The sequence below is a fragment of the Pinus tabuliformis genome, chromosome 1_2, assembly GCF_031772625.1.
Source record: "Pinus tabuliformis cultivar Carrire ecotype Pingquan chromosome 1_2, CPIR1, whole genome shotgun sequence".
NCBI lineage: Eukaryota > Viridiplantae > Streptophyta > Pinopsida > Pinales > Pinaceae > Pinus > Pinus tabuliformis.
In genome coordinates, this window is record NC_142298.1 from 561,423,175 (window position 1) to 561,446,628 (window position 23,454).

The following is a 23,454-nucleotide window of genomic DNA, read 5'->3' on the forward strand; positions in this document are numbered from 1 at the left end:
TATATCATGCGTGAAAATATTTAACATTTTAAAAAACAATGAAAATGACAAGTGAACTTGTAAATATACAGAATGCTTGGATGATACATCCAAGACAAAGTTGCATTCATCAATGTGTTCAAGATCTACCTTGGAATAGAAACCATATGTTTTGGAAGTGTGCAAAAAAATAATTTGATCTACCTTTAAAGATAGTCTAGTATGGTAACCTTTTATGACTAATGATTTTTTTTTTCTCATCATCATCATATACATATATATATTAGAAACCAAGGAAGATATGATGATAATCGTCATCAAAAATGACCTATGATAGTGGTGGCGATGGTGAATATGATGACGATGACAATGGCAATGAGGATGATGATTAAATGATGATAACGATGACAACAATACAATGATAGGGACCCTATGCCATTAGGGATTCCCTATATGGGGAAAATATTACCTGCGTGTGGGAAAGTTATTATTGATCACAAAAATGAATAAACTCAGTAGAAAATTTGAATCACCTTCATTACCCATCCAAATATCCTTAATAATTCGAATTTTTATTGTAGTGTAGTTTAATATATTTGTGTTAATTAATTCCATAAATTCAACTTAACAAGTTATATTTGTGTGTTAAGCTATATTTGTCTATATTCACAATATGTGACAATTTATACACACATAAATTATTTTCATTTTGTCTCAGTCATAACTTCATATTATTTCTAACCATTTTCAACTAATAGATGAAACTAACCATAGTAACTCTTATCTAACTAACTGAGCTTGTTATTTCCAACCAACAAACCATATTAACTAACATACATTTTAATGACATTAATTGCATCAAGTAATGAGTATACCTATAAGAATATTCAAAACACCAATTTAGATTATGAGTTCTAAACATGGTAATTAAATGACTATTACAACCAAATAACAATGAATCATTTCAAAATGGGACATAATAATTGTCCTTATTTAAACATGAATGACATACCCTGTAAATTATCTAGAAGTCTTCATTTATGTTATCATCTGCATCTATGTCTTCCAATGCTTCCTTGTCAATGTTCATATGTTCTTGCAAGAAATTAATATTACTCTTCCTAAACCATTCTGCTAAAGTCATATTGTGATCATCCTCATCTTCACCTTCGTCATATTCTGTATCAATAAAAGTTGTTTCGTCATCAAAAATATCAGTGTTACCAGATCTATTAATTTGATCTTCATATTGTATATCATCAATATTGCCTTCTTCTATAAGATCATTTGCCTTTGGAAATTGTTGGTTGTCATGGTGAATTGCCTCATCTAATTTATCATTTTGTGAAAATACACCTCTAGCCCTGCTTGTCCATACTGCTAAAGGAATGTTGTCACCATCATCTAGTTCACAGTCCTCTGGTTGAACATCATCATCTTGAACATCATCATTGATGCCAATTTGTTCTATGTTCCCCGATTCTTGAACTATATTTGGTTGGTCATCATTACTTTTCTCTGTATTGATTGAGGCATCTTCGAATATATGCCTTAATCTTGGATCATAATGAATGACAAATATCCATTTTGGATCCAAAATATCTTCATAGAAAAAAACCTGCAAGTGAAGAAGATAAATATATTAGATCTCCAGTGGTATCAAATTTTATTATCAATGAGAATGTATATATCCACAATAAAAAGTGAATTACAAAATTACATACAACCGTTATTTCTTATATTTCTTATATTGTTTTAGTGAAAAAATACCTGCTCACAATGAATTGGTAGAACATAGGGCTCCTTATCCAGTGGTAGGTATTTTGATGAATATATAGAAAACAATCCACTATGGATATCATGTCTCCGTGTCCTGTCAAATGCTTCATACCATTTACATTTAAAAATACTACATTTGAAAGAGCGGTAATCTAACTCAATAATTTCTTGTATTTTTCCAACGTATTGAAGATTCCCTTCAATAACATTTTTATCTTTTGAACTTGCTCGACTTGATTGCTTGAAATCAACCATGACCCCACAATCGAAGGATCGTCTTTTTTCATCTACTCTTTCTACACGATAATGATGACCGTATGCCCACATTGCAGGATACTTCCTCACCTGTGACAAGCCATTTACTTGAGTGAAATTAAATATGATTGTGCATAGTTAAATAGTTAACAATGTGATTAATGTATTCAAGCAACATTTTGTAATAATTCAAAATTTACCTTTTTTTCACATCCTCTGCACATGTTGATCTCATCTTCTATTATGTTTGCATCTATTCCTTCCTCATCTATTTGGTTTTGAATTTGTTTAGAAACCCATTCTATTGTGCATTCTTTTCCCCATTGACCGGAAATATTAGTGGGAAGTGGGGTATTCCTTGGGTTTGATATCTTAAATTGTTTCCTTGCTTCTAACACTTCTTTCCTTTTTATATCATACATATCAATCCATTTATTCATGAATTCCATTTGGTAGAGGACAAATTTGTTGAGCACAACACTTTCATCAACACCTATTAAAAATCAACATGTATAATTCAAACTTAAAATATTATTCTTTCAATTCGGGAAGCCCAAAATGATATAGTAAATGATTCTAAAATAACTATAATAATGAATATTTTACATACAAATTACTTATTGAACACCATTAGTTTGAGGCTTTTCTCCATCTATAATATCAGATGCACGTTCTTGATCCCAAAATTGTGCACCAGCTTCAAAATCTTTACCAAGGAATTCACATAGGAAGAAAAATGCTTCATTTAGTACATACCCTTCAGCCATGCAACCCTTTGGATGTGCCTTCTGTTGGACATATCTTTTTAGGGTTTTCATGTATCTCTCAAAGAAAAACATCCATCTTGTTGAAATGATACCTGCCATTTCAATGTCATCAACTAGATGTATAAGTAAATGGACCTGTAGGTCCATGAAACTTGTAGGGAGCTCCTTTTCAAATACACATACAATTTCTGTGATTTCTTTCTTCCATCTTGGCACTTCAGACTCATGGATCTCTTTAGAGGTCACCCACCTAATTAGATATTGTCATTAAGTTAGTATGAATTTTTAGTGACATTTAGAATGAGATATAATATATCATTGTATCATATAGAGGAACATTTCATACCATGTAAAACCTTGTAAATATCAAGCGACCACATACCTCGTAAAGGCTGACAATCGACATATGGCATTCCTTAAGTCAGTTGCAAGGCATGAATCCCCTCTTATTGCTAGTGGCATGATATGCTATCAAACCAAATTATTATAGTTCATTAGTATTGATTTATCATAATATATCAAAATAAGTTTTAGTAAGTAAATGATAAGAATAACAATTAATTGATGTTAATACCTTCATAAAATTGTGATAATCATGTGTTTTGAATCCTGTGATATGTCCCTCTACTGTAAAAGCTTTATTCAATGATGATCCATATCCAGTGGGTGTTCTTATTGAACGAATCACATTTTTTAGTTGATCTAACTCTTTCCTTTTTAGTATCCATGGAGCTTCTGCATATGATTCATTTTCCTTACTTGGCCACAAATGTCTTCTATCAAATTTGGTACGTGAAAGAGCAATATCCCTCCTTGATGACAAAGTGTCTTTATCTTTGCTAGATATATGTCGAAAAATAGAATCAGGGACATTTTTGAAAACATGCATAGGATCTATTAAATGAGATATTAATAGATCCTTCCAGTAAGGGAGATCATAAAATATGGATTTCCTTTTCATTCCTTTTGGCATTTCAACCATAACTTGTTCTAGTTCCTCAATTGAATGATCATGACGAAAAAAATGGTTCCAAGCTTTTGATTCAGCATCTCCATACATTTTAAGCCAATCAGCTGGACCCATAACCTTGGGAGGAGGTTTATTTTCAATTTTTCCATCAAATTGATTCTTTAGGCGGCTTCTGAACTTATGGTCAGGTGGTAGAAAAACCCTGTTGTTTGCATATATAACTTTGTGTAGATCTTTAGATTATCGCCCCTCAAATTGTTCTGCACATCTTGGACATGCAAAAATCCCTTTTGTTTGTAGCCCTATAATCAATAACTAGCTTACATAAGAAAACAATAATAATGTAATACTTATATACAACTTGAATTGAAAATAAATTATGATGTACTACGAATATGCAAATTATTTGATCTCTTACCAGAACAAACACCAAGTCCTGGGAAATCATGAATTGTCCAACATAGTATGCCATAAAACATGAAGGACCTATTTGATGGAGGACGTGATATGTCATACATTCTTATGCCTTTCCATAACAATTGCATCTCATCAATAAAAGGTGCAATGTAAACATCCATTTTTTTCACTTGATGTTTTCCTGGAACGATGAGAGTTAGCATAAGGTGTTCCTTTCTAACACTCATCCATGGGGGAATATTGTATACTATCAGTCCAACTGGCCAAACACTATAATTTGAGCTTAGGAAAGAGAAAGGGCACACTCCATCCATTGCAAGTCCTAACCTAATACTGCGAGGTTCATCCTTGAATTTTCTTGGCCATTTTTCCTCTATATGTTTCATTGCTTTGGAGTCCATAGGAATTCGCATGAATCCATCTTTACTCCTATTCTTTGCATGCCAATCCATCAATTGTGCAAGAGATTTACAACGAAACATCCGTTGTAGTCTAGGAATAATTGGCATGTGTCGTAAAACCTTATTTGGAACTGTAGAACCTTGTACATCCGTACGATATCTTTTCTCTTTGCAAACAGGGCATTCTTCATTGTCTTTATATTCATCTCTATATAAGATGCAATCATTTTTACATGCATGAATTTGCTTATATTCAATCCCCAACTTGACTAACAATTGACGCGCTTCTCTACAAGTTGATGGCAACACATTATCTTCAGGGAATATTTTATCCTTTAGAGCCCTGCAAGTTTTTTTTTCAAACCTACACGTTAAAAATGTCATTTATAACGTTGTTTATATACCATAATGTAAAATCCACCTCAAATTAAATTATATGAAGTTAGTACTTATATTCTAATTGAGGACACAAATTGACAGTGCAAAACTAGAAAAATAATTCAAATAATTACTTTAGTAAGGTAGTGAAGCTCTTGTCTGACCAACCAAATAATGACTTGATTTCCAATAATATTAATGTGCATGAAAGCTTGGATGTTCTACTTGCACCCGATTTGAACACCACTGTCTTTGTTGCTTGCTTAATTGATGCATTGATGTTGATATCATCATAATTATGTTGGCGGTAGTTTCCCTCTATATCAGCATCATCATTATTATGCATAGGATCATCACCCTCATCATTGTTTCCATCCCCAAAGAAACTTGTGAGCATTTCGTTCAATCCTTCTTCATGCATTACATTTCCATCGACATCTCTACTCTGAGTAGTGGATGGCATGTCATCAATGTATGCTAATTTCATCAATTCCTCAAATTTTTCACGTGGTAGTGCTCTCTTCAATGCTTCTCTTCTTCTCCTAGTATGGTTTAAAGGATGAATTGGATCATCTCGTTGAATTCTTAATGGTCTAGTTGGATCTTGATCATTAATAGGTGTATCATCAACATCGTTTACCTATAATTAAATGCAACCATTATTTAATGTTAGATAGCAATTACTGTATAGAACATGGATCCATTTCAAAGATATACGCAATAAATTACTCAACAAAACAACATTATACATGTATACAATAAATTAAAAATATTATTTTTGAACACATTATTTTAAAAACAAGCCACATTAATTTCATATTCTTAGATTTTCTACCTTAGGAACATCCAAAAACAACAATTGTCTCAAATTATTCATCTATGCATGTAGTATCATCATGACCAACCTCTTGTTCATTGTGTTGATTTTCTATTTCATTTACAAACTCCATTGTCATATCCTCTTCCACCCATTTCTTTTTGTGTGATTTAATTGTACGGCGTAGGCCACGTCCATATGCAGGTATTTGTATTGGTCTATCAAAATGATTAAACTCCTCATTTGTTCTGATTCCATTGCCAACCTAAAATAATTGATACATGCATTATTTTTTCCAAGGTTAGAGATTAGACTATATGATGTACTTATATCGTCCATTAATTTATAACTGAACTTATTTATAACACCCACAAAGTATAACAATTGTATCAAAGTATTCATTCCATGTATTATCATCATGACTAACCTCTTGTTCATTGCCACCAATTTCTATTGTATTTGTAGAGTCAATTGTCATATCTTCTTCCACCCACTTTCTCATGCGATGTGCTTTAACAGTATGGTGTCCACCCTTGTGTACATATTTTGGTTGTTTTACAGTAAAAGGGTTCAACTTTGTATTTGTTGAAAACACATTTTCCACCTAAAAGAATCAACGACATGCATTATTTTTTTTCAAGTTTGAATAATAAACTATATAAATTACTAGGTTTAGGAAAACAAGGATCAGGAACTAAATTTCATTTTATTATATTTCATAAATTAATGTAATATTCAAGTACCTGATGCCCTAAATCATGTTGTGTGTCTTCATTGGAAATAAATTCATTTGTTTCCATGGCCTCTCCTAGCACCTGCAATACACAACAATGATAACAATTTTTATTAAAGTCATCTATGGAATTGTTATAGTCTTATTTCTTATTCCATTGTTTCAACCATTCTATTTTTCATGTTAGCTATTTGCATTTTCAATTATGAAATTCTCCACCATTGTTGTGACACTCTTATGATAATGATTGAACCCGAGTTGAAGTCTTAACTTTTCATGCAGATCTACACTTCTGATTATTAGGGTCATATCTATTGAATTTTGGATATATACTAGTTTTTAACATGGATATCAAGTTGCCTATCTAGTTTGAATGTACATTAGGAACATAGCGTTGTTTGAATCCTATGGAGATTTCAATATTTAGCGAACATTAGATGTTGAACATATTATACTACCATGTCATACATGTGAAGCATATTTAATATATGTTAGATGATCTAAATTACACCTTTGCATTAATATTAATACACAAATAATATTTTTTTCTTATTGGAAAAAAAACACTATGGCATTTCCAACCTAAGTCAATAATGACTAAAAGAATTATTGCATAAATAAATAAATCCTAAAATGATGCCTAAGTGATCTATTCCTCCCAAAGAGACAGGAGTAAAGTATAAATGGTACAACTATGGGCACTACAATGTAAACAACACATGTTCAAACCTTTACAGGGGTAGAGCCTCTATGCACTGTGCATGAGGGAAGGTGTTTGATATCTTATAGTTGGTTTCCCTTCATCACCAAAGTGGATTAGGTTATGAGTGGATTGGCAAAGCAACCCTTATTTGTTCCTTTTAGTTTTTGAGAAATCTCAAGTTCAACTAGTGCTAGTAAATGGTTTCAAAGATGTTTGCTAGGGTTTTTCAACAAGGTCACTAGGTCCCAATGTAACATAGATACTTCATATTTGTTGAAAAGTAAAACCCCCACATAGCACTGAATAGATCATTAATGACTACCTAGAGAACTTAGACTAAATTAATCGTGGAAGTAAAAATTACAACCAAATTAATCATGAAAGTAAGAACTACAATTGAAAAAAACACACTTGGTAATATACTAGAATTCATCCTCGCCAAATCCAAAGTTGATGAATAATATGTTAAATCTTTAATGAAACTCATGAAAAATAATAAGCATGTTATCGATATAAGAGTGCATGAACTTGCTTAATGTATATTTGTTAATTGGAGATGATGAATATCTAAATAAAGTTGATGAATAATATGTTAAATATTTGATGAAACTCATGAAAGATAATAAGCATGTTTATCCATATAGGAGTGCACAAACTTTCTTAATGTGTAGTTTACGAGAAATTTTTCCAGCGTAAATCACAAGATATATCATTTGTTTAGGCGTTTCGAACCAACCAGTGTGGTTCATCGTCAGGACAAGTTGAAGAATCAGATCCAACTTTGCATGTTAAATAGTTTGAGCAGAGCCTCCAACAGCTAACTAGATCAACAGTTAAATTTGACTTGGGACCAAGATAAAAAAAAAAAAAAAAAAAAAAAAAAAAAAAAAAATTATTTAATAAATTAAATGGAAGTTAGTTTTAATAAGGGACCTTACCTTTAAATAAATATATAAATTATATGTATAAAGTAATTTTAATTTAATTGGTTGTTGAGTTAATAGATAGCTAAAAGTATTAACTATTTAATAAATACATAGAAAATATAAATATTAGAAAAAACGTATAATTAACTAGTTATAGAAGTATAACTAACTAATTATAAATATATATATATATATATATATATATATATATATATATTATATGTATATATATAAATATATTATATGTATATATATAAATATAAAAAGAATTATAAAATTAGTTGTTAAGTTAATAGTTCTTTAAAAAAAAATTAGAGATGATGAATATATATATATATATATATATATATATATATATATATATATATATATATATATATATATATATATATATATATATAATATATTTATTATTTATTTATTTAATTATTTGTTAATATTTATATATATATATATATTTATTTATGTATTTATCACATATATTGTAATTTCAATACATGGCAATAACAATGACTTTTGTTTTTTGGCTTGCCCTAACTACAGTGGAACCTATGGCCCTCATTTCCATGTTCAATGGGCTGACTCAAGATTGTTTCTGTTCTCCTAAGATATAGGCTTCCCAGATCAAAGTACTGGTTCCCGGGGGTTGTGGGTTTCTCTATTGAAGGCATTGAACCTTGCCAATAGAGCCAAAAAGAATAGACAGAATAGGATGTCTTATATACGTATTAACAACTGAATAGGAATTGGGAGGATGAAATAAGAAAGAAAAGAATAGACAAAAAATATATATATATATATATATATATATATATATATATATATATATTGTTTATACGTATTATTAACAAATGAACTTTAGAAAGAGTTCTTTCTGAGGCGGCTATAGCAGGAGGCTTGGATGCGTGAGAGGGTTAACCACTCTTACCTGGATGCTCGGATGCCGGTAGTAGTGCATCGATACCATATCTTTATGCGTGTGTGAAATCTCCCGCTTCTTAAATAGTGGGCGGATCATTTGGTTACTCAACTGCAACAGGATAGGGGTTGGATGGTGTAGTTTCACTGGCCTCAACTGCTTCTTCATTAGCTGGTAATCGTGCTCCAGAAAACCCCGATCCGCCCCTCATTTCCATGTTCAATGGGCTGACCAGACCGTTCACTTTAGAAAACCCCGATCCGCTCCAGGAAACCCCGATTTCGAATAGGATAGAAAGCGGAAGGAGGGGAATTGGGAGGATAACCCGAAAAAGAGGCGGCGGGAATGAAAAGAAAGCCAGTGCTGCAACCTATGGATCTCACTCCCATGTTTGATGTGCTGATCATAGATCATTCGCACACGAAAACCCCGATTCGCTCCAGAAAACTTCGTAGATCATTCGCGGCAGGAAACTCCGATTCGCTCCAGAAAACCTCGATTTCGAACAGGAAAAAAGGCGGAAGGAGGGGGAATTGGGAGGATAACCAGAAAAAACGCGGTGGGAACGAAAAAGGGCCAGCACTGGAACCTATGGATCTCCTCCATCTTCAATATGCTGACCATAGAACATTCGCTCTGGGAAAACCCTGATTTGGAATAGGAAAAAAGGTGGAAGGAGGGGACTTGGGAGGATTACCAAAAACAGAAAAGGACGCGATGGGAACGAAAAAGGGCCAGCAATACCAGATCATCGTTAGATTGAAGTTATTGAAGCTATTAGTGGCAGGAGAGAAGGAAAGTGCACGGGTCAGGGAGGCAGTGGGATATGTTCCCTTGTTCAGGTATAACTGATTCTATTCTTGAAACAGAAGCAGACATTTCAATCGATTTTGTAGACTGCAAGAATGTGTTCTCTCATCAAGATATGTATGATTTTGTTCCAGATAAAAGATGGATTGTCTCAGTAATGATAGTATTGATGTGTTGTTCCCTCTGATGTAATGACTGGTTACAAAGTTTGTAGGTTTTTTTACATGACTCTCGCCACAGGAAGTCTCTCGCTCTAAATCTTTATTGTTCTTAAGGGACCTTGTTATTGCTCTCAGTTACAGTCTCCCATCTCTTGTATACTACATTGTACACTGTTCATCCATTCATCAATGATCACATTGACATAGAGACATTGTTCCTTTGCGACATAGTAGGCTTCACTGCACATATGTGTCTCACTATCCTCTGTATATATATAGATGTGTCTTTGGCTCTACACAGTTCATATGGCTCACGATGTATAAGACTTTGTTCCTCTGCATTATGTATAAAATTAACACACAGGTTGACTAACACGTTCCTCTATAACAAAGTCAGTTTGAATGAATCTACATTGCTTCTCTGCGACATATGTTGGCACTGATGCATAGTTAATATGGAATCGATACTCAAAATATATGTAATCTAACCAATAGCATCAAATGGTATCATCTTATATGACCATGGAAATAACTCCTAATGAAGACTGTAATCTTACAGAGACCAGCATAAATAAACATGTTGAATTTAAGATCCATAAGGCACTGTTCAATATTTTTTAAGTGACAAGACACCATTGTTGAGAATTCGATGTTTATATGTAATCTAACCAATAGCATCAAATGGCATCATCTTATATGACCATGGAAAGAACTCCTAATGAAGACTGTAATCTTACAGAGACCAGCATAAATAAACTCGTTGAATTTAAGATCCACAAGGCACTGTTGAGTTTTTTTTTAAGTGACAAGACACCATTGTTGACAATTCGCCGTTTAGATTCAAGTCTAGGGCATATAGTTGGCATAGTAAGAAAAGATATGTTGCTCCCTCAGAACTCACTGATACTTCTCACTGGCACTAGCTAGTAAGGTGCCTATGAAGAAGTGAAAGGAACAAATCTCTATGATACCAAAGATCATCTGACTTCACTTCTAAGGAATGTCATACTTTTGCTGTGTCTTCAATCTCCATAATAAGTCCAGGAGTATCCACTGATCTTCATTCTCTGAAGCATTGATCTATCTCATTGGTATAATTTCCTTTGCCTATCTTCAATATCATAATCAAGGAAGAGCATATGCATGGGCAGATTGTTCTGGCAGTCAGTGATATTGTTGACATCCACTGTCTATACTATTAGCATTTGAAAATCAAAACTAAGTGACAAGACACCATTGTTGACAATTCGCCGTTTAGATTCAAGTCTAGGGCATATAGTTGGCATAGTAATAAAAGATATGTTGCTCCCTCAGAACTCACTGATACTTCTCACTGGCACTAGCTAGTAAGGTGCCTATGAAGAAGTGAAAGGAACAAATCTCTATGATACCAAATATCATCTGACTTCACTTCTAAGGAATGTCATACTTTTGCTGTGTCTTCAGTCTCCATAATAAGTCCAGGAGTATCCATTGATCTTCATTCTCTGAAGCATAGATCTATCTCATTGGTATAATTTCCTCTGCCTATCTTCAATATCATAATCAAGGAAGAGCATATGCATGGGCAGATTGTTCTGGCAGTCAGTGATATTGTTGACATCCACTGTCTATACTATTAGCATTTCAAAATCAAAACTATCTTCTACAATTGGGGTTTCAGTGGAAGCAGGGTTTCAAATCATAACCAGTCTGAAAAACACTGGTTAGAATTGTACAGTTAACTAAGCTTTAGTCTGAAAAACACTGGTTAGAATTGTACAGTTATCAAAGCTACTAAAACTAACAAACAAAAAATAATATAAACACTTTTAACACCAACCTTATATTTATTTAATTATTATAAATTATGATTTTATATATTTTTAAGAACATCTCGACAAGCGACTTCGTTTGGGGATTGGGGTGGGTGGGTCAATAGTCATTTTGATGTTCTCAGTGACCGACATTTTCTTGTGATCTATGCTACTTTCGACGAGAAATTGAACAAATTGGATTGGGTGGGAGGCATGCAAAAATTTCTAAGGCATCACCTGGTCTCACCGGTGCAATTTGTCTTTCCATCCATGGATGCATAATATACACCTACTTGCTGTGAATAAGATCTATAATTCTTTCTTCATGACCCGCGGGTCTAAGCAAGAGTGAGACGCATTTCACAGCATTTTGTATCGTTTCTGCATTCATTAGGTTGGTTATAACATAATTACATATGACTTATGGAGGGGATCTAGTAATTCGTTCATAATACGATACATGTTTCGACGGTTGGTGGTCAATGGATGTGTGTTTGACTACATGAAAGCTTTCAAAAGTGTAAGATGTGGATTATTACTAGTCGATTGAGCAAGTAAAGAATTATTTCTTTTTAGTGAATGCATACAGGCAACTGCTGTAATTACTCATACTGCTATTAGTAGTAGGGTTTACCACCTTTTGAGATTCTCTATCCTGACAACTAAACCTTCCTATCTTTTGTCAATATCAATGGTCGTCAATATCAATCACTCTTTCTTTCTTATTAGACGTTAGACGTTCAAAGATGGAGCGGGGTTCAGCAATTAGTGCATGCAGATATTCTAGCTGTTTCGACCAAGTTTCTCATAACCTATTACTCGAGCTCCTAAAAGAACACATCAAGGATCCTCTCCACTTATACCTCACCCGAAACTTCTATTTTTATATTCACGATCAACCTATTTCTCTATTAGAATGAGACACATTTTTCTCTCTGATCGATACAGTAACCAGCATGTCATGTAGATGAACCAGAGGGAGCAGCAGAGCAGTGCCCACCATAGGCTTCGTATTCTCACCCAAAAGCTAGCTTCAATCCCTTCCCAGCAAATAAAAACTCAGCAGGTTTTGGCTATCCCAGGTATTGACCCAAATGTCAGTAGATGGATGCTTTGGCTCTCTAACTTTCAGGTATGCTCCGGGTAATGGAACTAAAATAGCAACTGCTTATAGGTCATCAAGCTCAACATGATGATGGTAATCAACAGCTTCATGAACCATTGGATCTAGATCTACTCTATCAACAACTTAGCTAAGAGACTCCCTATGATGCTGCTACTGGTGCTACTACTCCTGAACCTGGACCACCTGTAACCAGTGTTTTTAAAACCGTTTTTAAAAATCGGTTACCGGTCAAACCGGCCGGTTAGCAAGGCTGCCGGTCCGAACCGGCCAAAAAACCCGGTTTGATAGGGCATTTCGCCATTTTTTAGCCCTAACCAGTGAAAACCGGCCGGTTTAGGACGGAACCGGCCGGTTTGTATCAAACCGGCCGGTTCTGTCCTAAACCGGCCGGTTTTAGGCACGCCCAGCAAAACATGCAAAAAAGGTGGATTTTGACTGTGGTTTAGGGGTTTTGGGGGGAAGTAAAGGTGTTTTCCCTCCAAAAGGCTATATAAATGAATGTAAGGGTATATAAATGAATGTAGGCTGTCTGAAAATAGAACCAGCCCAAAACACCATAGAACCAATACCAACACAATTACACAACAAAGAAAGGGGGGCTTCTTGAGGAAATCTAAAAGAGAGGCCGTTGAATTAGTATGGTCAACTATAGGAGCACCAAGCAGCAAGATCTGTTGATGAGAATAACACTGCCACTGAAAGTACATCCGAGAGAAACCAAGAGAATGATCTTGTAAATAGTATGTCCAAGAAGGAAAAACATCAGTGTGGAAGAGAACGATCCACACAAAAAGTTAATCCATTTTTAAAAATCTCAGAAGATGATAAGTCCTACAGAGCTTAGTAGAAACTTCAGCAAAAGCATTAAGAGGAGTCCCCCTTTTCAAACAACCAGCCATACGTGTGAGAGACGTGGAGTCAGTACCAGGAATATCATCTTCTAAAGTTGTTACAGCCCAATCTGAAAATTAACTGTCATAGAAATAGTCCATCCAGTCCAACAAGAGGTCAGTCTCTTCAAAGACTTCAAGACAGCCTGCTAAAATGTGGCCAGAAGGAGGGTTTGAAACCCTACAATAAATACAATCTAGAAAACCTAGTTGCACAAACATTAGGGAAAATGCCACTAGTCAACAGTCTCTTGAGTCACTTGTATAACACAAAAAATTATGCTGCCAAACAATCCATCAGATCAAATATCAGAGGTGGATCCAGTTCAACAAAAGGTCAGTCTTTGTGAAGACTTCAAGAGAGCCTGGTAAAAGGGCCAGAAAGAGGGTTTGAAACCCTACAATAAAGACAATCTAGAAAGCCTAGTTGCACAACCATTAGGGAAAATGCCATTAGTCAATAGTGTCTTGGGTCAATTGTATAACACAAAAAATTATGCTGCCAAACAATCCATCAGATCAAATATCAGAGGTGGACCCACCTAGTGGCTCTAAAGAAGAAATTTTAGCTGTGACTGTTGGCTTAAACAGAAAGAAAGATATGGTGCACCTTAGAAGAGCAGCAAAAGAATACTTGTAGATTCCAACAGTACCCATAACTGTATAGACATCAACTAAGCTAAGCAACTGAACCTAATTGTGTACCCCACTCCATAGTTAAAATCATTGATCGATAAAAGGTCAAGACAGTAAAAAGATTCCATAAAGTCATGGTTCAAATACAAGAATTGGAACATTTAACACAACTCTATGCTCTTCAGCTCAATGAGATGGGTAGGGTACTAGGTGTTGAATAGTTGATGCAGTGGGGTGCTTATAACATTAAACTTGAAGAATAGTTCAAGTAATTTAACTAGAAAAGACAAAATTATGAACTATATGGGTTGAAAGTTCCCATCACAAATGATCTACAACTAATAGAAAGGGGGCAAGAAACACAGACAAACATATAACCGCAAAGAAAGTATGTTACCATGGATTATCAAGGTTTCACATTGAATAACTAGGCCAAAAGACTTTAGAATATGATGTGCACACTGCAAAGGAACCTCACCATCACTCAAATCAAGAACTGAGTCAAACTCCCACAACTAAATAAAGATGATGCTACCAAGAAAGCATGCTCAGCAAGAGAAAATCTCATTTACTATGCTTTGAGGACAAAACATTCTTAAGAGGGTGGCAATGTAGTAGGAACAGTACTAATTATGCCAATGAAAGGTCAAAGGCCACACACCTCGTGACCAATCACTGTATATCTATACACAGTCAAGAGGCCCAATGTCGATATCATTCTTAATAAATTCATATCAATCAATCATTATCCAGTATTTTAATTTACAATTGCAGATATACTCTATCAATCTTAGTAATAAACAAGGACTATTTATTCCAGTCTCCATCCATGAGGTGGTTATGGGACCCCACATCAGTGCTTACAGCAACCTTAGTCACCTTAGTCACCTTAGGCAAAGACACAACTGTGTCATTTCAACATCAAGATCCAAACATTAATTCAAGTCACAATGGGAAGATATTACAACATTAAGGTTTTCACATGGGTAGATTTCCAAGGAATCCTAATGCAGATAATAAACTCATATAAGTTTCATGTAATTTTAAATACCGCAACAATGATTTGACCAAAATAACCTTGCTGTCAAAACAAACCAATATACCACTTCAAAATAATCTTAAGTCTGTTATTAAGCACAAATAAAAACTTACAAATTCCTTTGGGAAATCTATTGGAGAGTGCTTGTTCCTCCCAACCAACATGCAGGCATCACCAACTCTCGAGCATAGACTTCTTCCTTCTAGGAACAACACCTTCTTAGTCCCTTAGTAATATTTTATAAATTTTTACTAGTAGATTTTTCTTAGCAGCTGTTTTTAGGGTTTGCCTTTTACCAGGCTTTTTCTTTTACTAGGATGGGTGATGCTAGGGCATTATTAGAAATTAGATTTTTATTAAATTAGAAATGATATTTTTATCAAATTATAGATTAGATTTCTTTCTAATTTCTAATTGGTAAAGATCTATTGCTTTTCTTTTAACTAGGATGGGTGATGCCAGGACATCATCTTTATCTAATTTATAATTAGATTGTTATCAAATTAGAAATTAGTTTTTTATAAAATTTCTAAATAAAAATTAGATTTGTCTCAAATTTCTAATTAAAAATTAATTTTTTTCTAATTTTTAATTGGTAAAAGTCTGTTGCTGTTTGTATTATGTAATTATATAAAAATATGCTGATGTTAAAAAGAGAAATGTTTTTTTTTAGAAAAAAACATGAAGTGGGAAAAACAATGGCATGAAGTCTTTTATTACTGTTTTTGAGTGAGGTCTTTTATAAACAACAACAGATTTTTACCAATTAGAAATTGGATTTTTAACAAATTTCCAAATGTTTTTTAATCTAATTACAGAACATAAACAGCAACAGATTTTTACATAATTACATAATACAAACAACAGCAGATTTTTACCAATTAGAAATTTCTAATTGGTAAAAATTGCTGTTGTTTGTATTATGTAATAAAAACAACAGATTTTTAGCAATTAGAAATTAGATTTACCAAATTTTGAAATGTTTCTTTATCTAATTACAGAACATAAACAACAGCAGATTTTTACATAATTACATAATACAAACAACAGCAGATTTTACAAGTCCCTCCTCTTGAAGGTAGAACTGGGTGAGTGATTTGCAAGTGACCTGGAAATCTTCTTCATCCTCTATCGCAAAACAGAGTATTTCTATGTTAGTCAGTCGAACTCACATGGAAAATCCAATCTGTGATATGTTTTATTTATCTAAAATAAAACAAAATTAATCATAAGTTGCATTTCAGATTTGTTTTTGACTTGCATCTCAATCAGCGATATTAGGCTATATATCTCAATAAATTACTGTTTTCATTGTCACGTTCCAGGTACTCCTTTGAGGTCAAGTCCTGAATTCTGGATTTTATTGCTTTAAGTTCGGGCTTGAATGTGCTTTGGAGCTGTTCAACACACTCACTCAGTAGTTGTTGCTGAGGTAAGATTTTTCTAGCCTTCATGATGAGAACTATTGTTGAATCTATTTAGAAATGTCTGTCTTCTTTTACATTTTCAATCACTCTATTCATATCATTTGCATTCATATCTGTAAGTGGAATCTTAATTTTTTTTCAACTTGTTCGAAAAGGGAGGATTGAATTCAAAACTATCACTTGTAGATATTGTTGTAGTGCTAGGTTCCTTTAGAAGAATCTTGTTCTTGCCACATGAAACTAAATACAGAAGTCAAATAAGATCTTCATCTTCCAAATTTAGTTGAGATTTAATTTCTACACAGCTCAGCTTCGTAGCTTCATTGAATAGCAATAGCAGAGTTGCTTGGTATGTTGTTACTGCCAAATCTATTACCGATGGCTCTTGGCTCGACACAGTTCATATGGCTCACGATGTATAAGACTTTGTTCCTCTGCATTATGTATAACATTAACACACAGGTCGACTGACACGTTCCTCTACGTTAGTCTAGGGCATATAGTTGGCATAGTAAGAAAATATATGTTGCTCCCTCAGAACTCACTGATACTTCTCACTGGCACTAGCTAGTAAGGTGCCTATGAAGAAGTGAAAGGAACAAATCTCTATGATACCAAAGATCATCTGACTTAACTTCTAAGGAATGTCATACTTTTGTTGTGTCTTCAATCTCCATAATAAGTCCAGGAGTATCCACTGATCTTCATTCTCTGAAGCATAGATCTATCTCATTGGTATAATTTCCTTTGCCTATCTTCAATATCATAATCAAGGAAGAGCATATGCATGGGCAGATTGTTCTGGCAGTCAGTGATATTGTTGACATCCACTGTCTATACTATTAGCATTTGAAAATCAAAACTAAGTGACAAGACACCATTGTTGACAATTCGCCGTTTAGATTCAAGTCTAGGGCATATAGTTGGCATAGTAAGAAAAGATATGTTGCTCCCTCAGAACTCACTGATACTTCTCACTGGCACTAGCTAGTAAGGTGCCTATGAAGAAGTGAAAGGAACAAATCTCTATGATACCAAAGATCATCTGACTTCACTTCTAAGGAATGTCATACTTTTGCTGTGTCTTCAGTCTCCATAATAAGTCCAGGAGTATCCATTGATCTTCATTCTCTGAAGCATAGATCTATCTCATTGGTATAATTTCCTTTGCCTATCTTCAATATCATAATCAAGGAAGAGCATATGCATGGGCAGATTGTTCTGGCAGTCAGTGATATTGTTGACATCCACTGTCAATACTATTAGCATTTCAAAACCAAAACTATCTTCTACACTTGGGGTTTCAGACGAAGCAGGGTTTCAAATCATAACCAGTCTGAAAAACACTGGTTAGAATTGTACAGTTAACTAAGCTTTAGTCTGAAAAACACTGGTTAGAATTGTACAGTTATCAAAGCTACTAAAACTAACAAACAAAAAATAATATAAACACTTTTAACACCAACCTTATATTTATTTAATTATTATAAATTATGATTTTATATATTTTTAAGAACATCTCGAAGTTAGTTGACTTATGTTGTATATAATAATGGTGTATTACATTATATTAAACCTATTAATATTAATATGTATTTAGTTATCCATGGTCTGAGCTTGGTGAAGTACCCAGTGACATTTTCAGGGCAGAATGGCATTTCGTTAGTAGGAAACTTGGTTAGGTCTTAGCCATTGAACCGCATAGAAGATTATTACCTCTAATTGTCAAAGCAACACACCTTTGAAAAGCTTGGATTAGTTTTGACCATGTCTGTGGTCACATTGAAATGTTTGTCCACAGCCGCTCGGTCACTGTACTGTACACCAGTGGTTTCATTGGATGGTGCAGTGTCTTGCACACTGGCCAGATGCCAGAATGAATTATGTATGATTTTGGCAATATCACGATTACAGCCTGCTCTAGATTTGCACTGTTGACTAGTGCATCAACGATTGATTGAAAACTGTGGATTGCACGTGAAGAGGGCCCGTTTGTGTCCTGTAAATTTATTGCTGAGGTTAATTCAATTGTAGATTTAGGTAATATTTTAGTTTTAATGATGGTAGCAGAATCTAATTCAATTGTAAATTTAGATGATATTTTAATTGGAATGATAACAGTTAAATTAATTGTTTGGCCTCGCTCGTCTTTATAACATCCCAAAAAGCTACCAATAAAAATATCCAAAAATATACTGATTGGAAATACAATTGAGTCACCCAATGAGAAATGGGAAATGTACAGTTGGTACATTTATCACATATGCTAGGGAGTCACACCACAATCCAAGCTTTCTCTTTTAGTAGGCTTTAGTGTGTTACTGCTGTGGCATGCATTATGGCGATACCATCCCTACAGGAGCTATGGTCATTATTAGAAAGATTTCTGGTGAGCTTAGTATGCATTGATACAGTGGTTTTAGGAGATGGTTTATAAGGAGTGCAATGCAGATGTTGAGTGTAGAAACATACAGATCACATATGGAAATTTCATTATGGATTTCATTGTAGACAGAATACCGACTTTGAGCAATAGATTGCAAACTTTACAATTGGACTTACAAGGACAACTTCCAGAGTCATTCTATGCTACACCTTCCAGAAGGCCGATGAATTGAAAACTTAATGGAAGCACAAAGAAAACCATAGATACCATTTCTGTTTACAGGCCAAGGCAATCCATAGGAAGTGATGAGGCTATGCACAGTTCATTAAAGGAGAGTTGTGCTGGGTTGGTGGGACAACTTAGTTTATGGAAGTTATAGAATCTACAGAAAGAAAATGAAACAGCAGCGATGGATTCTGAAAAGGTAAGCTAAATTATGTATGAACTTCATATTTTTCCATCTTCTTTATCAGATTCATCTTAAGGAACATAGTACACAGTTGGTGCACTGTATGTGTGACATTTTTTCATTTTTTCCTTTCAAGAGATAAGTAAACAATTTGTTTCACAGAATATGTCATCACCTACACTGGAACAGAGGATGGAATCCTTCGACACACCACTGAAGACTCTTGGACATACTGAGGGCCATGATATATCTCCTTGCTTGTACACATTATTTGGACCAAAATGTAGTACGCCATTGACAAATCGTGAGCTTACATAAGATAATGATAAGGTTGTTACTGGCACACCATTTGAAAATGCTCTGCAGTCTCCATTAGTGACTGAATCAGGGGGAGTTGACAATTTTGGCAATGAATTGCCACGGTTAGTTTATGTATTTCTATCCTCTATCGCAAAACAGAGTATTTCTATGTTAGTCAATCGAACTCACATGGAAAATCCAATCTGTGATATGTTTTATTTCTCTAAAATAAAACAAAATTAACCATAAGTTGCATTACAGATTTGTTTTCAACTTGCATCTCAATCAGCAATATTAGGCTATATATCTCAATAAATTACTGTTTTCATTGTCACGTTCCAGGTACTCCTTTGAGATCAAGTCCTAAATTTTGGATTTTATTGCTTTAAGTTCGGGCTTGAATGTGCTTTGGAGCTGTTCAACACACTCGCTCAATAGTTGTTGCTGAGGTAAGATTTTTCTAGCCTTCATGATGAGAACTATTCTTGAATCTTTTTAGAAATGTCTGTCTTCTTTTACATTTTCGATCACTCTGTTCCTCTCATTTGCATTCATATCTGTAAGTGGAATCTTAATATTCTTCAACTTGTGCGAAAAGGGAGGATTGAATTCAAAATTATCACTTGTAGATATTGTTGCAGTGATAGGTTCCTTTAGAAGAATCTTGTTCTTGCCACATGAAACTAAATACAGAAATTGAATAAGATCTTCATCTTCCAAATTTTTAGCAGATAAAAACTGCTGCTGTTTGTATTATGTAATAAAAACAGCAGATTTTTAGCAATTAGAAATTAGATTTACCAAATTTTGAAATTTTTTTTTATCTAATTACAGAACATAAACAGCAGTAGTTTTTTACATAATTACATAATACAAACAGCAGCAGATTTTTACCAATTAGAAATTTCTAATTGGTAAAAATCTGATGCTGTTTGTATTATGTAATTATGTGAAAATCTGCTACTGTTTATGTTCTGTAATTAGATAAAAAACATTTGGAAATTTGGTAAATCTAATTTCTAATTGCTAAAAATCTGCTATTTGTATTATGTAAGTATGTAAAAATCCGCTGCTTTTTATATTTTGTAATTATGTAAAAAGGGTAATGTTTTTTTAGGAAAAAACATGAAGGGGGGAACAATGGCATGAGGTCTTTTATATACATGACAGCATAATAGCTGAACCATTTTATCATTTAGCACTGGAGAATGTGATTGCAAGAAAGGAAGAAATTGTCAAAATAGAAATTGTCACTTGGATTTTTAACTAAGTTGTTTGCAAATTCCGCCCTAGAGAGCCATTTTGAGATTATTCACCTTCAATCCTTTGTTTTTTAAGGGAGAACATCCTTTTCTATCGATCTCTTCTACTTTGAGGATATGGCAAGTGGAGAAGGAGGTGCAAGTGGATCGGAAAAGGTAAGCTTACTTTGTTTTTATAGAATAATTGCATAATATAATATGTTTTATTTTTTGTTTAAGGTTTGAAGTTAGAATTATAATTTTATAATTATACTTTGTGGTAAATCATTGAAATTTGGACAGGGAAAGAATCCGATAACGGAGTCCTTGCTTGAAGAAGTTTTTGGGATAGAAGGACTCAAAAAACTTCAATATTTGGATGCTGAATCCCTAATGCATTTTCTTAAGACAAAATCCCCTGAAGCTAATCAACTAGGTCCAGGTAATCAACAAGCTTTAGGAGAATCCATTAGTTCCCCATCCTCTCTTGGATCAAGAAAAAAATCGAAAAAAGTGTTATTGACATCAAACACCAATAATGAAGAACATTGTGTTGAAACATCTTCTGTGGTGGCAACTCCTGGGACTGCAAATTCTTGTTCATCCTCAGCTTATGCATCATCTATTGGTAGTTTAGGTACCAAGATAGAGTATGACCCTGTCTCAGGGGAGATAAGAAGGACAGAAGCAGGAAAACAATTCTTAAATAGGCTAAAGGACTCCTGCCTTCAACGATTTAGAGATCATCTTCACCTCACATTCTCCAAGATTCCACTTCACCTAAAAAAGATGGTGGTACAAGACATAGAGAATGAATTTGGTACCGTTTGGTCGGTTAAGAAGATAAAATTGCAAATGTCGCTCAATTGTAAGAGGTTTCGTTGCAACCAAACAAGAAAAATTAAAAAAATGCCTCAAGATCAAAGACTGAAACAAAGACCTATTGACATACCTTTTAAAGTATGGAAAGAACTTGTAAAATCATATGAGAAGTTGGATGCACAAAGAAAAGCCGGCAATGAGAGCATTCAGGTATTGAATTTTTCATTTAACATTATTTAGAATGTATTAATACTTATAAGTATCTTAGACATGTATTTGTGTGAAAATAAATTGAATTGGTTTATGTTTAAGGACAAGGCATCCAAGGCGAGGTTAACCAAGACAAAAGTCACTCATCGTAGTGGCCAGAAGGTTTAAAAGCACTGATAACAACCTTTGTAAGTATATTAAACATGTGATATTTTTTTAATAAATTTTGTACTAGAAGAAAGTCATTGTTATCTAATTTCTCCCTATTTACTGATTGATAGGAACTAAAATATGGAAGACCTCCAAATCATTTGGAAAAGGAGGTGCTGCAGCAAAAGAGATGGGTTGAATTTGTTGTTTGGATGGACTCTATGGTATGTATTCTTAGTTGGATTTCCAATATACTTTTAAACCATATTTTCATTTTATTTTTTAGTACTATTAGATATTATATCTTACCTCATTTTATGGTTAACATTGTATAACAAAAACATGCGTTGTGTTATGTAATTAATACTAACATGTAATATTGATTTTTTTTGTCAGAATGCTATAGGTAATGATTGCCAAGACGATGATCCAAATTATGTTCAACATATATCAGGAGATGATGAGGATGAGGATGAGGATGATGGTGGTGAAGGAGGAGATGATGATGATAGTTGCGGTGTTGGTGATGATGTGGATCAGAGTAATGAGGATGGTCAAGATGATCATGAGGATGATCTTGGTGGTGGTAGCTAGGCATGCACATGCATTGTTTTTTATGAAGAAATTATTGTGTAGAATGACATTGTTATGTTTAGATGGGTGTTGTGAATTTACCCTATATCAATGAGACATTTTGATTTTGTAATCATACGATGAGTTTGATTTATGTATGTCGTTAATTTATCGTAGAATAACGATATTCATGAAATATTTTGATTTGTTAATCATATTTGAATTTTAGTTGTTTTGATTAAAAATAATACTGATTTTATTAGTATTATGTTGCTATTTTATACATGTTTTGAAAATTGTTAATGACACATTGTTATTTTTTTGGATGGATGTTGTCAATTTCTCTTAAATTTCTTTACAAATGATTTTGAATTGTGATATCTGCTTTAATGATATTTAGAAACTATCATATATTTCACTATGAATCTATAAAG

At 33.8% G+C, this 23,454-nt stretch overlaps 1 protein-coding gene across 4 annotated transcripts; it reads left to right on the top strand.

The window, feature by feature from the left end:
* Window positions 1–16,847: 16,847 nt before the first annotated feature.
* On the top strand, window positions 16,848–23,268 carry LOC149206837 (uncharacterized). Of its 4 annotated transcripts, XM_089393804.1 has the most exons (5): window positions 16,848–16,934; window positions 20,367–20,473; window positions 21,363–21,442; window positions 22,579–22,671; window positions 22,844–23,268. In XM_089393804.1, exons 3-5 carry the CDS (start codon window positions 21,404–21,406, stop codon window positions 23,039–23,041), a joined length of 330 nt encoding a protein of 109 aa, XP_089249930.1. In that variant the 5' UTR covers window positions 16,848–16,934; window positions 20,367–20,473; window positions 21,363–21,403; the 3' UTR covers window positions 23,042–23,268. The 4 variants fall into 4 exon arrangements, 2 of the variants coding, with proteins under 2 accessions (XP_089249930.1, XP_089249931.1); XM_089393805.1 differs by lacking the exon at window positions 16,848–16,934 and having other exon boundaries at window positions 19,493–20,473; XR_016251961.1 differs by lacking the exons at window positions 16,848–16,934; window positions 20,367–20,473; window positions 21,363–21,442 and adding exons at window positions 21,651–22,297; window positions 22,400–22,485 and having other exon boundaries at window positions 22,854–22,978.
* Window positions 23,269–23,454: the final 186 nt, after the last annotated feature.